Source organism: Mauremys reevesii, linkage group 2 (assembly GCF_016161935.1).
Source record: "Mauremys reevesii isolate NIE-2019 linkage group 2, ASM1616193v1, whole genome shotgun sequence".
Lineage (NCBI taxonomy): Eukaryota > Metazoa > Chordata > Testudines > Geoemydidae > Mauremys > Mauremys reevesii.
In genome coordinates this window covers 116,851,317-116,866,050 of record NC_052624.1, presented here as the reverse complement: position 1 = coordinate 116,866,050, position 14,734 = coordinate 116,851,317, and the positions used below count along the sequence as shown (strand labels likewise).

Genomic DNA, 14,734 nt, shown 5'->3' with positions numbered 1-14,734 from the left:
GGGCGGTGCAGCTCGGGGACGGGCAGCTGAGTGCCAAGGCCGAGGTCGCCATTGACCACAAGGTGCCGTAAGAGCAGCAGGAGCATCTATGGTCGTGTCAGTGCCGACCTCAAGATCTGGACCTCGACGACGAGGAGCGGTACTTGTCCGAGGTGCTGCTCTCATAGTCATCCTGGCAGTCATAGCTATGATGCTTCGATGCCAGTAACACTCGAGAGGAGCTCCGAGCATGGTGTCTGGTGGAGCGGGCACTTGAACCTGAGAATCTGTGACAATGGCGTCAGGATCTGCTCCTGTAGCTACGATTCGAGGAGGAGTGTTGACGCTGCTTGTCTCGGTGCCTGCCCGGGGCCGTGTCCCGTCGGTGCGCCAGTGCCGGGGCCAGTGCAGATTCCATCAGTAGAGCCCAGAGCCAGATCTCTCTCTCTCTTTTAGTTCGAGGCTTACAGCAGTCAGTTACGTGGGTCTCGCCCAAGCAGCAGAGACACTGAGTGTGCAGGTCACTTCTTGGCATAGAACTGCGACAGGAGTCGCACAACTTGAAGCCTGGGGCACAGGGCATGCCCCACACCAGGCAACTAACTAAAGAAGTTATCCAACTATTGGAGAAGATGAGTACTACTAAGGCTACTAGAAGAGCTACAACAAGGCTGGAGCACAAAGTTCCGACTACCTTCACTGGCGGCAAGAAGGAACTGAGGGTCGGGGGGTGCACAGCTCCTCTTATAGCGCGATATAGAGGCGCCACTTCAGGGTTTGCAGCGGTGCTCCCCTCCGACGGGTACTGCTAAGGGAAAAACTTCCGGCACCGGTGCACGTGGCGAGCACGCACACCTATTGTGGAATAGACATGAGCAATCACTTGAAGAAGGGACCTGTTTTTCCTGTAGGGAATGGGGACATGTGAGGAGGCATTGTCCCCTCAAGAAAAAAGAAAGTAGCCAGAAAAAGGGCATAGTGTCAGTAAAGGAACAGAAGGAAGAGTCAGAGGCCCATTGTGTGTGGACAGTGGCTGTAGAGAAGGTGTGGGAATTGTGAGGACGGAAGGTGAGGAGAAATTGGAGGGAAGAAAGAGTCCCCAAAAGACAAAGTTAAATGATACTGAGACCAATACGGAGGGTAACCAGAATACAGTGGGAACTCAAACCCTGATCAAAAGGGTGGTGGGAGAATCTGCAGAACGAGGGCAAAAGCAACAAGAGAAGTTGGTAGCTGCAGAGCAAGCTTTGCAAATTGCTTTGCAAGACTTAGAATTTCAGAGGGATAAGTATCAGAACACAATGGAGGAGAAGGGTAGATTGCTTCTCATGGTGGACAAGCTAGAGCAGGAACGAGACGACTGGTGGGCCCAGCTCCGACAACTCCAGAGGAGAAGGCATCCATATTCCTGAGGGTTACAGGGTTACCTCGGAGGGTATGTGAGAAATGATGTGAGAAATGAAATGATCACAGAGCATGTCTGGTTGCATTCGCAGAGGCAAACCATCTCCACTTAATGAACACAATATTTCAAAAAGAACAACATTGGCACTGGACCTGGAAAAGCCCAGATGGAGTCACACTGAATCAGATTAATTATGTATTGACAGATACCAGAAGAATCTTCAACGATGTAGCGATAATAGGAGAACGAATAATTTGCAAAGGCTCAGTCCAAGGGGACTTCAATGCAATAGCAGGTGAAAAGGAGGGTGAGAATGAAAAGTATGTGGGAAAATTCAGTAGAGGTTGAAAAGCCCACCTGAAGCTGTGGAGGTGCAGAGAAGTACAGCAGAGAGGATGGGGATGCAAAAGGAGGAGAGGAGTGAAACAGGAAGTATTCAGGAAAGATGAAGGAAAGAAAGGGGAAGCAGCTGGGAAACAGAAGGAAAGAGGAACAATCAGATATCAAGAGAGACTTGTGAAAGTGACTAGGAGGAGGAGACAGCAGAGAGAATGGTAGGCAGAGAGGATTGGTTAAGGAAAATAGAGAAAATGGGAATAGTGGGGAAGGAAATATAAAAGAACAAGAGGGGGAGAGGACAAGGCACAACTGGTGCTGAAAAGGGAAATGGAAACTACAGGAAAAAATGGGTAACAGGAAAGGATGGAAGGGGATGGAAGATAAAACAGAACACAGTCCCTTCAGAAATGAATTTCCGGCACCAGCTGTCATCAAATAGAAAATGGAGAAAAATACATCAAGGCACATATGGGAAAACTCACTCATTAACTGGCAAATGTTCTAATTTACAAGAGTCTCTCTGACAGGGCAGTCTAGCATTATTGTTTTGTACTGCCTTGCAAGAGACCCACATGAGATTGTTCCTGCCATTCTTTTATCACTGGGGTGTGCAGTGTAGAGGAGTGGGATGGGGAAGGTTAGGGTTCTTGGAGAACACCACCTGAGTGCATGATAAATCTCTTTGGCTCAACAGGCACTGAAACAATGCTAAATGTGGAGGCGCATGGCCTAATTCTAATCTTACATATTACGGCAGTGTCACTACATTGATTGCAGTGGAATTACCCTGATTTACAGCAGTGTGACTGCAATGAGAATCAGACTCCTAGACCAGAGTGCAGATTAGGTGACTTTCAGTGCATCCACCAGTTGCCACTGAGACCCAATTCAAAGTTTGTGGATGGAACTGTTTAAAGCATAGAGCTCTCCAAGCAGTAACTGAAATAAAAGAAGGGCAGTGAGGAGAGTAGTACAGCTCTCTTACTTGTATCCCCAATTATTTATTTTTTCATCAAGTTAATTTTAAGCAGGCTGCGTCTGCGCTTCTTCATTCTTCTGCTGGCTGTAGACAAAGCTCACTAGCTGTAGGTCATTCTATTGTTTCAGTCTCAGTCACAAAAGCACTTCACACAGAAACACATTATTCATTTTAGCCATTAAAAGAAAAAAACAGAACAGTGTCTTACCTTTATAAATACGACCTAGGCCTCTGTAGTCCATTTGGTCTGAACAATTAAAGACAACAACGTATTTTCCCAGACATTTGCCCATGTCTTTAGTTGTCTCTGTTTTCCCAGTACCTGCAGGTCCTGCTGGAGCACCACCCATACTCATTCCCAAAGCCTGAGCCAATGTGATGTAACATCTGGAGACAGAGTGAAAAACAGCATTAATTTTTCTTCACTGTTATCTGCCCGATGTATATAACTAAGTGTAGTAACTGTTATATAAATCTGTGGGTGGGAAAGGAAAGGGATGTTCTTCCTTTTAGTACAGCTTGGTAACTCCTGTTGGTGTTAATAGTAATTGGTGCGTATCGGGGACAAATCCTGCTTTTCCTTTATGTTGATGGGAGTAGGATTTTGCCCCCAAGTGGATACTATACTCCGAGTGTGATTACCTGTCAGTTAAAGGAGTTATAACGAGTCTGTCTGTACAGCCCAAGTATTCATTGCAGTAGCTAAACTCCACATCAGTGATTTGGATGATGCATTTGTCCACATCTTCAATAAAGTAAAATCTGGATTGTTTTTGCCATTCAAAGTCAGATGGAGATTTAATATTCATACGGACCTGTAACAAAAGAACAAAACCATTAGTGTAGACGTGATATACTATAATAAAAATATGAGAGGAGGAAGTGACATATCTTAAAGTGCCAGCTTTCCATTTCCATCAACAGGTCAGAAAAAACACAATAGGATAAACCAATTTCCAAAGGGTTAATATACAGCAAACTTCAGTAATACTTGACACTGAATTAACTGATATGAAATACACATTCAAAAATACTCATAAAAATGAATTAAAAATGATGGGGACAGGAAAAAGCCTCTGGCATCATACAGAACTTGGCAGTTTGACTTCTAGCTATCAGTATTAGTTCTTTATACTTTTCTATCCTTATTTAGAAACTCATTTAGTATTTCTCTCTGCACAGTATATAAATCATTTAAACAATACATATCCCCCTGAATTACTGCTCTCAGTATTCAGGACATTTCCTTCAACCTTTTTTTTTTTTTTTTTTTTTTGCTTCCTGTTTCTTAATCATTGTCTCATGCTTTCATATTATCTACCATAGGGAAGAGTTTGATGCATTTAAAATTTTAAAACCAGTAAATCAATGTAAGTTATTGTTTACGCCCCTTCTCAAAATACATGAAAGGCAGCTTCTTTAATCTTCCAGAAGCCCTTGCCTCACATCAGGAAGTGGAGGCAGGGGCTGGAAATCACAAAGCTCAATCTAAAGCTAAAAGGAAACATATTTCTTAAAAACTCCAATGATGTAGTCTTAAATTTTGAATCACAGGTTAAGGTCAACAGTGCTTTCCCCTTAGCAAAGACAGTTCTTGTATACTGAAAATCAGTAATAATTTTAAAAAGGAAAAAACATAGTCTATGAGTCTGACCCTGCAAACTGATCCACATGCATGCACCCTTCCACCTGTGTGGAGTCCTGTTGGACTTTAATGGAATTCCACAAGGGAGTAAAGATCTGTGTGTGTGGCTCTATTTGCAAGATTGTACTCTAAAGTTGTATGTTGTAAAGCCATGACCCCACTGAAGTCAATGGCAAAACTATCACTTCAGTGGGGCCGAAAATTCACGCTATGTTTTTAAAGCCCCAGTCCTGCAATTTGTTTCAGGTGGTTGGATTGCTGCCCCTGGAGGAAGCCACAAGTGAGATCAATAGGGAGCCATCAGGATGTTGCAGTCTGCCCGTATGCAACTACTTGCAGGATCGGAACCTACATTTTTCTTAGTGATGATGTTAATGTTCTCACCCACAAATAATTCAACACTGCAAACAAATAAGATACTTGTAATGTAAATCTTTTAAGATGCAGTTAGAAAAGACAAGCCCGGATAGCATGCAACTGCATGACAGTACTAACAGCAGAGTTAAACAAAGTGAAGAAATGTGAGATTTGCTTTTAGATTATTTCATATATGTAAAAAATGTTTTTCAATTAGAGGGTTCTTTAAAAAAACCTCACCAAATCATCAAAGATATCCTTCTGGTGTACATGAATAGTGATTAAAGTCTCATATTTTGTGCGCTCCATCCTTGTCAGATTACGTGTTGTCATGTCAATCAAATCATTTAAAAGGTCCAGAAACTTCTGATTTGTTGTGTGCATGACCTTTCCCACACAGGAAGAGAACAGAGTTATATTAATACACCACCCTTTGCTCTTTCAATCTCTAGAGAATGAACAGTTGCAGACATCTACAAATATATATCTCTTGTTTTAGTTACATTTTGCTCCAGCCTCACTTTGTATTAACTAGGGCTGCAATCCTGAACCAAGATCTACTAGAGCATACTCCCTGAGCCCCTGTGGACGCCCAGTGACTTTAGTGGCATGATACATGGGCTGAGGAGGCTATGCTAGCAGATTCCATTGCAGGACAGTGGCCTAATATAGTACACCTCACCTTTACCTGATAGCGTGCTTGTATTGTGTCCTCTTCAAAAGCAATTAAGCCGTCAAACTTCAGCCTTTGGGTACTAAACTATACACATCAGCCAACCAGTATGTTCACTTTTGGGAAACATGAAGCTGGGATTCTGACTCTGTCCCTAGAACCACGGTAACTTTCAGAGGAGAAAACTGGTGTAAGGGGCACTTTAAATTTGCCTGAAGTAACACTTTATTTCTGCTACAAGCAGAGATGAAAGTAAGCCGGTACAAGCTGGTACGGCGTACCGGCAAGAGCCAGTACGCCGTGCCGGACTGCACTGGCTCTCGCTGTGGGGATTTAAAGGGCTCTGGGCTCCCCGCCGCAGCTGGCAGCCCAGAGCCCTTTAACACACACCCCCGCCCCGCCCGCGGCTCCGGCGGCCGGCTGGGGCTGGACTTAAAGGGCTCTGGGCTGCCGCGGCTGTGGTCAGCCCATAGCCTTTTAAACCCCCCGCCCACGGCTCTGGCAGCCGGGCTGGGGCCGGATTTAAAGGGCTCTGGGCTGCCGCGGCGGCAGTCAGCCCAGAGCCCTTTTAAACCCCCCGACTCCAGCGGCCGGGCAGGGCCTGGATTTAAAGGGCTCTGGGCTGCTGCGGCTGCGGTCAGCCCAGAGCCCTTTAAACCCCCCGCTGCAGCTGAGATTTAAAGGGCTCAGAGCTCTCCGCCGCTGCGGGCACCCAAGAGCCCTTTGAATCTCGGCCGCGGCTCCAGTGGCCGGGCTGGGGCCAGGATTTAAAGGGCTTGGAGCTCCCCTCAGCGGCAGGAGCTCTTGGCTCTTTAAGTACCTGCCCCAGCCCCGCAAATCTCAGTGTTCCCTGCGGCAGCCGGAGCCCCGGGCCCTTTAATTTGCCCCTGAGCTCTGGGGGCCTCCCAGCTACCTCTGCAGCTGGGAGGCTCTGGTTGATTTAAAGGCCCTGGGTCTCCCAGCCACAGCTGGTGCCCCAGGGCCTTTAAATCCTGAGGCCACACCCCTTCCGGATGAGGCTACGCCCCCTCAGGACTCCGGCAGTACCAGTAAGTCCTGTAAGTTACTTTCACCCCTGGCTACAAAAGACTGTAGAATAAAATACTGATTTCTTATATGTATAACAAGGGCTCCCATCTTGCAGTTGCGGTGATAAGCTGGACCCCTGTCAATAACTCCAAATGGGATTCTGTGCAGACCCAGGGGTGATGGAGTAGTTTGCAGCACTTAGGCCACAGTGAGTGCTTTGAACACATGAAGGGGTGATCATATTTGTTTTTTTGAGGATATTTGCAAACCCAGACCTATTCCATATGCTGAGGAAAACTATAAATAAATGTTTTTTAAAGGAGGAAACAAACAAACAAAACCAACAAGAAATTTTGTTTGCCAATCAAGTTTGATTCTAGTTAAATGAGCTGCAATGGAACAAAAACTGGGTCCATGCCCCTTTTGGCTTTGTATGATGTAGAAAAATGGGGGTTTAAAGTATTTCCCCCCTAGTCTGGAGTCTTGACTAGTTTAATTGTAGTCCGTAACATCACAGCGTGGTATGCTGTTTTCTTTAGCTTTTGCCTGTGTTTATTGTCATGGTAGGACAGTGTTACTAGCTCTTAGCTTGGTCCCAGTGCACATGTTCCTTAAACTGCTGTATTAGCAATCTTGGGCGATGTCTACGCTGGCAATTGAATGACAAAACTTTTGCCTTTCAGAGGTGTTAAACACCGCCCCTCCCCCAAGACAAAAGCTTTGCCGTGACAAATTCCAGTGTGAACAGCGCGTTATCGGCAGGCGCGCTCTCCTGCCGATAAAGCTATGCCACTCATTGGGGGTGGAAGTTTCTTGTGAGCAGGAGAGCCGACAAACAGCAGCTACACTGCACGACTTTTAATGGCATGGCTGTGGTGTGCCACAAAAAAAGCTGTGTAGTGTAGACAAAGCCTTGAGCACTCCTCTGAGTTGTCTTCTCACATGCCTCTATATAAGTTCCAGAGGAGAGGCACTTATCAAAAACATCTATGGTGCTGGAAGCATCTTTCCTGGGCATAAGGTGAAACCAATCACCCACCAAACTAGCTCCCATGCTCCCATTCCCCAAAAGAGGGGGAGGACGCTGGCACCGTCCCCTAAAGCAGCTCCATGCACAGGAGACACTGTTATTCCCCCATACTGGTGGCTCTCACATCCCTCAAACCAGTTTTGGGATTATAGTAGATGATGACACTCCCTTGACCCTAAACTGCCCATTGTTCCCTCCCAAAGTTTGCAGCCACTGACAAGAATGTGGGGGGACACACAACATTAGAAACTGTTTTAAAGTTAGTTTTAAAGCAAGTAAGGGTTGACCTTCTATCACTTCCTGTCATACTCCTTTCCTCCCTAGTTCACAGTATCAGAGGTTCTGAGTAGTGCCTCTCCATCAGCGCCAATATGGACAGCGGATGGAAGCAGGTGATGCACAACCCCATAAGCTAGACCAGGGATTCTCAAACTGGGGGTCAGGACCCCTCAGAGGGTCACGAGGTTATTACATGGGGGGTCGCAAGCTGTCAGCCATCACCCCAAACCCTGCTTTGCCTCCAGCATTTACAATGGTGTTAAATAAATAAATGTTTTTAATGTATAAGGGAGGTCGCACTCAGAGGCTTGGTATGTGAAAGGGGGTCACCAGTACAAAAGTTTGAGTACCACTGAGCTAAACCCTCAGCTTATTTAAATCAGTGTCTTGCCATTAAGATACGCTGATTTACCCCAGCTGGGGATTGGTCCCATGTTACCAGTTGTCAGGACAGGTAGCGCAGTAGTGCAAAGAGCATACACAAAAGATGCTAACACTGTGGGAATGTATCACCACCCTACATATCAATATGGAGGAATTTACAGGTCATTCCAGTTGCTTCCTTTTTATTTTGTCATTTCTACCTTTTTTTTTTAACTTGCACAGTGTGCACTGATCTAAACAATGCTTTTAATTAACCCCCGAGGATTTGCTAAGTACAACCTTTTTGTCTGTTTTGGCATTGTTTAGCGCATCCTCTGCATCTCTAGTCCAAATCATTTGAATTCCCAGAAGACCTATTTGTGCAGGAAACATTGTCTGAAAGTCATACAGCTTAAATCCTGAATCACTAATGGCTATAGATGCCTGTCTAATGATGGAGTGGATTGTTTTCTTAATCCCATTCAGCAGCTGTCCCAGCCAGAATTCCACATTACCCTGGAAGACAAAAAAAGCACTTTTAAAGTAAGCTGTTCCAACCCAGCAAAAACCCCACAGAAGACATTTCCTCCCCAGGGCTGATGTTCCCATTTCCCACTTTTCTATTCTCTCATCCTCACAGTTGTGCCTGACCTGTTCTTCCAGATGCAGAGTGATGGATTAGGCAACTTCAGTGGTACGGGGCAGACAACTAGAAGGGTTGCTACAGAATAATACAAAGCCCTTCCATCCTCCCTCTGGAGCAAAAGCGCTTTGCCCCTGTACTGGGCAGCTGAAGGGTCTCCACTTCAGATTCTCAAATGGAAGCATGATGTGGTACTACTGCATGGAAGTGGGCCAGCCCTTTATAACACAGATTTGCTTTAAAGTAGTGAATGAAAAAAGCATAATATATTCTTCTATTACCTGAGCTAGAACAGGCTCAATAATATTGACTTGTTCTCCTTCTTGAGATTCAAATAATAAAATCTGGTCATAGTTCTTTTCGTGAAATCCCACTCGGTTAACATTGTCAAACAGACTCAGTAAATGTGCCTAGAACAAACAAACACCTGATCAGCCAAATAAGACCCATAAAATGATCTACAATGTTATTTTTAAACTGCATCAAAACCTGCAAGTTTAGAAGGCTAAATGGATCTTTCCACAAATAAACAAACATGGGTCAACTCAGTAACAAAAGGAAATCATTTATCACCCATTCCACTCAGTTATTAATACTGATTATGAAGGGGGTTATTGCTACATAATTTATACCTGAATAGTGTGTGAATCTGATGCCTGACCAAGGATTTCCAGAAGTGCAGGATCAGATACAAAGAAAAATCTGGGAAATACTAATCGTTTCTTTTCCAAATACCCAGTTAATGATTTCTGACATATTTCCAGTTGTTCCAGCAAATGTGGTAGTAGCTGTGCCAACGTCTCATCTCCAACACAGCACTGTACTATGTTTGATGTCTCATGAGCTCTCTGCATAATCTTCTGCCAAGATTTATCAATGTTCTGAAATCTTTTGGCTTCCTGAAACACATTACAAATGCATTAGCTAGCTATTCCTGCTGCTTCCCAAAATGCTGAAAAATAATAATATCCTGTAAGTCAGTCTGATTCTATTAATCAGTATGTCCTTTGGATGGTCAACTTTATGCATATTCTATTGGGGGATATCAAGAATAATTGGCCCATGCTGCCAGCCTCCATTGTCCACTTATTATATTTTCAAACAAGTACCACTGTGCTTTCTCCCTTACTGTGCCTCACACTTGGGAGAACTCCTTGTAAATATCTGTCACGCTACCTCATTATCTTCCTTCAAATTCCCCCTTAAAACTTTCCTTTGTTGTGATGCCCAGAAAAAACTCAACAGTTAGGCTGCTGGTGCTGAGACCACAGCCTATCAAGCTGACCCGCACTGTCTCATTGTTTCCTTGGGCTCCCCATTGGTATCCATCTGTTGGCTCTTGTCTTATTCTAGGATTGTAAGCTCTGTGGGACAGGGACCAAATTCTTTGTTCTGTGTTTGTACTGCCTAGCATAACGGGGTCTTTGTCTGTGACTTCTAGGTTCTACAATAATAAATATAATAAATAATAATAATCAGACAAGGTAATAGTTTAATATTCACTTTACTGCTCGTGTCTGTTGAAGAGTATAGTGCGTGAATGTTTTTAGACTGCCTTTGTAACACTGGCAGATCCACAGAAATGCATCAGGTTGATGGGGAAGCAGTGCCTTTTGCCTTATGTCACCTGGTACTAGGCAGCACTAAAGTGGCTATACAATACGACTTCAATCAATCTCTCAGCAGAAAAGTCAAATAGCACCCTCCTCTAAAAATGACAAAACATTACAGACACTCTGACTCTGTTTCCACTTACATCATTGCTTTTCCACACAGGCCACTCCTGAAAACAATTATTCACTTTCTGTTCCAATGTTAAACAATTATTTGAGTAAGATTCAAGGGATGATCTAGACAATTCTTAGTTCTTCCATGAGTGCAGGGAATAGGACTAGATGACCTCTCAAGGGCCCTTCCAGTCCTACGATTCTATGGCCCATCCACAACATGTTGTAAGTGAATGAAGCTGAATTTTCAAATCCTCAAAAGGCAAGAAAAGAACTATTTTTCTGAGCTTTATTGTGAGAGTTTTTCAAAATTATTATTCTTATTGCACAATGGGAATAACGTTCATGCAGTATACTTACAATAAGTGGCTTCTGCAATTATCAAATTCATAAGCATTGCTGTGGTGTTTAGTCATCTGCAAAAACCGCTTATTACCTCCATTATGAAAGTTATCCTATCAATAAACTGTAGGACCTAAGAGGCAATTTATTATAATCTTAATTAACAACTAAGAAGGCTTTAGCTAATCACAGAACAAAATGTTCTGGGTTATGGAAAACGGAAACTGTAGATATATAATTATAATGTCCTTGGCCTGAAATAAATGCAATAGTGTAGAATATTCTTGTATTTATTAAATTACATATTTCTGACATCTTTAAGCAGCAGGTGATCCTACATACCACGTGCCAAATTCTGACTGGCTGTCACACATGTAAACCTGCCAGCCAAAGCAGGAGCATGCAATGGAAGTTTATTGCTCTGAATCTGCCTCACCCAGAAAATCAGAGAGCGATCAGTCCTTAGGTTCTCTACAAGTGACATCATAGAAAGGCATAACAAGATACGGCCTGGTGAAAAGTGAACAAGATCCACATATGTATATACATATACACCTCTACCCCGATATAACGCTGTCCTCGGGAGCCAAAAAAATCTTACCACATTATAGGCGAATCCGCATTATAACGAATTTGCTTTGATCCTCTGGAGTATGCAGCCCCGCCCCCCCAGAGCACTGCTTTACTGCGTTATATCCGAATTCGTGTTATATCGGGTCACATTATATTGGGGTAGAGGTGTATGTGGCTGCCCAGGCCTAGCAATGTCCCTATGCACAGCCCCCTGCAAAAGTTATTCCAACTCTTAACAGTACAGAATGCATAAATGAGGTGTATAAGGGCTAGTGTCAGGCAGAATAAGGGATTGAATTGTCACAGCATTAGCCAGAATTTATCTCTTCACCAATGGGTGCTATAATATCTGAATAATACAAAGTGAATTGAGGTAAGCATTTCAGCCTTAACTTTAAAGTGTCTTGCTCTTGTAGGTTTGATTCAGGCCCTAAGAGTCCAACCCTGCAGACCTCACTCTGGAAAAGCTCCCTCTGAAGTTATCTGTGGTAATTTTTCCTGAGTAAAGTATGGTATAATTAGACTTCCTCAGTATAGACTAACTCTTTTATTTAAAAGGTACTGTGGTTTGGCTAATCTCTATGGTGTGCCTTCATATATTGCTATTGTAAATCAACAGACCTGAGGCAGCTGTTTTGCAATGTCTCCACCAACAAAAACAGCTTCAAGGTAAATCCAGAGGTTTTGTACAGTAATCCAATTTTCAATTATTTCTGTGGTATTGGCCAATTTCTGGACCCACTGTTGGATTGTGGGCTTGAATGGTGCATTGTACCTGTTATATGAACATGAGTAAAAAAAAAAGATTATGGTATTTTATTGGTACTTATATTTATACAATATATTCTTTTGTTAAATTTTGTACCTGTTGCTCATGAGGGATCCCAAAATCATGAGACTATCCTCCATCAGAGCTATCTTCTCGGAAGTATCTGAGCCTTTCAGAAGCAATTCTCCTCTGGTTTTGAACTGGCCAAATGTAAAGACATGAGTACTCCACTCATTGATGACATGTTTCAATTTTGCGTCAATGTCCTTTTCTTTAACAGCACTGATGCAGATATCCTAAGTAATATCAAGTTACTGTGTTTTATTTCACTGAGAGTAATGTAATATCTACTTATCAAAACAATTAAAACTCATGGGCCAAATTCAGAGTTCAAAGGAAATTGAACATGCTCAGAATAATAAATTAAAATAGATCAAAATGACTATATTGCAAGACTGGAATATGCTTCACCTGTTCTATGGGCCAAATTTTGTTGTCAGTTACACTTCGCTAATCACATTTCAGTGATGTCATTGGACTTTTAGAAGTGCAACTGAAGGCAGAATTTGTATCTGTACATGAACTACCTCTACATTCTGTGCTGGGGATGGGGGAAATGTGCATTACTGATGTGAAATTAACCAGTAAATCTTAGAAAAAGGGGAAAGTCTGTTTCCTCATGAGCCCCTCCGTGTGAAAACTGTGTATCTTGGGCTTGGTAGAAGCTTGAGGACATGGCTACCTGAAGGAGGGTAGAGCTATTCTGCTAGATCTTCTAGAAGAAAACCTTGTGACAGTTCACAGCAACATTACCTTCATATCTGCAGCTTCTGTTGCCCCTTGCAGGCACCAGTGGCAGCACAGTCACTAAAATGCCCAGGGTGTCAGAGGGGAGTGGGGCAGACACTCTGTGTGGATCACCCAAGATCCACTAAATTGGGCTATCAATCATCACAAATTCCAGGAAGCCCCATAACTGCAGGGTGATGTCCCTGATCCTTCCACAAGGCTAAATAATCCTGCCTCCTGTAGAAAGCATCCATACAGAGTGTTTGACTTAGTTTTTCACCTTCCATGTAGAATAAGACAACTTAGTCCACAGTGTTTAAAGGGCTAATCTCTCGGCTGACAAGCTCACAATATAATTTAAGTTAAAATGTTTTTTTTCTCCTTTTTGCCATCCTTCTGCTCTTGCAAAAGTGATCAGGCCTTGTAAATCTAACATATTTCCTGGGTGACCGGGCCCAATAAACACAGAGGCAATAAATTTGTACTGGGTGCACATCACAAAAGACTATGTGTTTGCCAGCCTCTTCTGGTCCTGTGAAATAGTGGATTTCTTGCTCTTCTTTAATAGTCTCTCAAACCACCCTCAATATATTAATCTAAGACCCGAACCTGCAAAGTGCCAAGCACCCTCCACTCTCACAGAGTTCAGTGGGAGTGGAGGTTGCTCAGCACCTCATAGGATCAGACCTCATATTGACCGATTTCTTTTACTCCTGTATGATGTTAGAAACAAACAAAATTACAATAAGTAGCATCTAAAACCAGAGTGCAAATTAGCCTTACAAACAATAAGAAGAAAGAATTCTTTAGAAGTGTTAGCTTTATATACCATCCAACCAATTTTATACTGCTCCACGATCAAAGGCAGTGAGCTAACCATTTCAGCTACAACCAGCTGCCAAATTCCATTCTCCAAAGGAACCAAACAAGCAAAGTCAAATTTGTGTGCACTATTAAGCTATGTAGGAATGGAGGTCTCTGAAAGTGCAGAATCCCAGATCAGAAAGCTAGCCTTTAAATCCCAACAGAAATATGTGTACCTCAATATCTTCCTTGTATTTTAACAATGAGGCATCCATTATGTTCTTCAGAGAGAAACTTTCAGAGACAACATCAAACTTATGGCCAGTTACTTGTGCAATTCTTTCCCAGTGTCTTGGCATCATTGCCTAGAAAAGTTCACAGGCATTAGAGTACAATAACATTTAAAAAGCAGTATTATTTTTAGGGGGGAAATTATTATGCAATTTTCCACTGAAACAGTTCAATACTGGGAAATGTCTCAATCTTCATTCCATTAAAAGAATTACCATTCATCTAATCAAGCTGTGAAGTATTTTGTTTTTAGTTGCCTGTAACTAATCCTAATCAGATGTTACCATGCATACAGTTGCTTTGATCTTTTAAAAATGAAAGGTTGAAAGCATCTTATACACATAACAACATTATTTTGATCATCAAGTTAATCTTATCTTTAAAGTACCATATTGAACTAACTTTGTTTGCCATCATTTCAAGCAAAGGACAACTCTCAGCAAAATCATCAATCTTCTTTTTTAGGTCGTGAAAAGCTTGCCATTCCTTCAGAGCCTTAGGCAATTTACGAATTCTAAAAAGAGAATGGAATATCAGATTTGACATACCCATCATTCATCTTCTTTTATAACTGTTATCATCATCTCACCTTTCAATTTGTGGACAAAGAGATTGTAAATAAAACACCTGACTGCGACAGAGTGAAAACATCCCATAATATACCGAAAAAACCTTATGGAATTAAGATAAGCTTTACTGAGTTAAATTAAGCCTCACT

General features: G+C 42.7%; 1 protein-coding gene across 1 annotated transcript in view; it reads right to left on the bottom strand.

Moving 5' to 3' along the window:
• LOC120397507 (dynein heavy chain 5, axonemal-like) overlaps positions 1 to 14,734 on the bottom strand; it is a 289,224-nt gene that overhangs the window by 171,510 nt on the left and 102,980 nt on the right. The window contains exons 36-45 of the mRNA XM_039523452.1: positions 14,419 to 14,530; positions 13,962 to 14,090; positions 12,229 to 12,428; positions 11,985 to 12,138; positions 9,354 to 9,620; positions 9,003 to 9,131; positions 8,379 to 8,594; positions 4,945 to 5,091; positions 3,345 to 3,517; positions 2,911 to 3,089 (exon numbers count right to left, since the gene is read on the bottom strand). Coding sequence (XP_039379386.1) covers positions 2,911 to 3,089; positions 3,345 to 3,517; positions 4,945 to 5,091; positions 8,379 to 8,594; positions 9,003 to 9,131; positions 9,354 to 9,620; positions 11,985 to 12,138; positions 12,229 to 12,428; positions 13,962 to 14,090; positions 14,419 to 14,530 — 1,706 coding nt within the window. The remainder of the gene's footprint in view (positions 1 to 2,910; positions 3,090 to 3,344; positions 3,518 to 4,944; positions 5,092 to 8,378; positions 8,595 to 9,002; positions 9,132 to 9,353; positions 9,621 to 11,984; positions 12,139 to 12,228; positions 12,429 to 13,961; positions 14,091 to 14,418; positions 14,531 to 14,734) is intronic.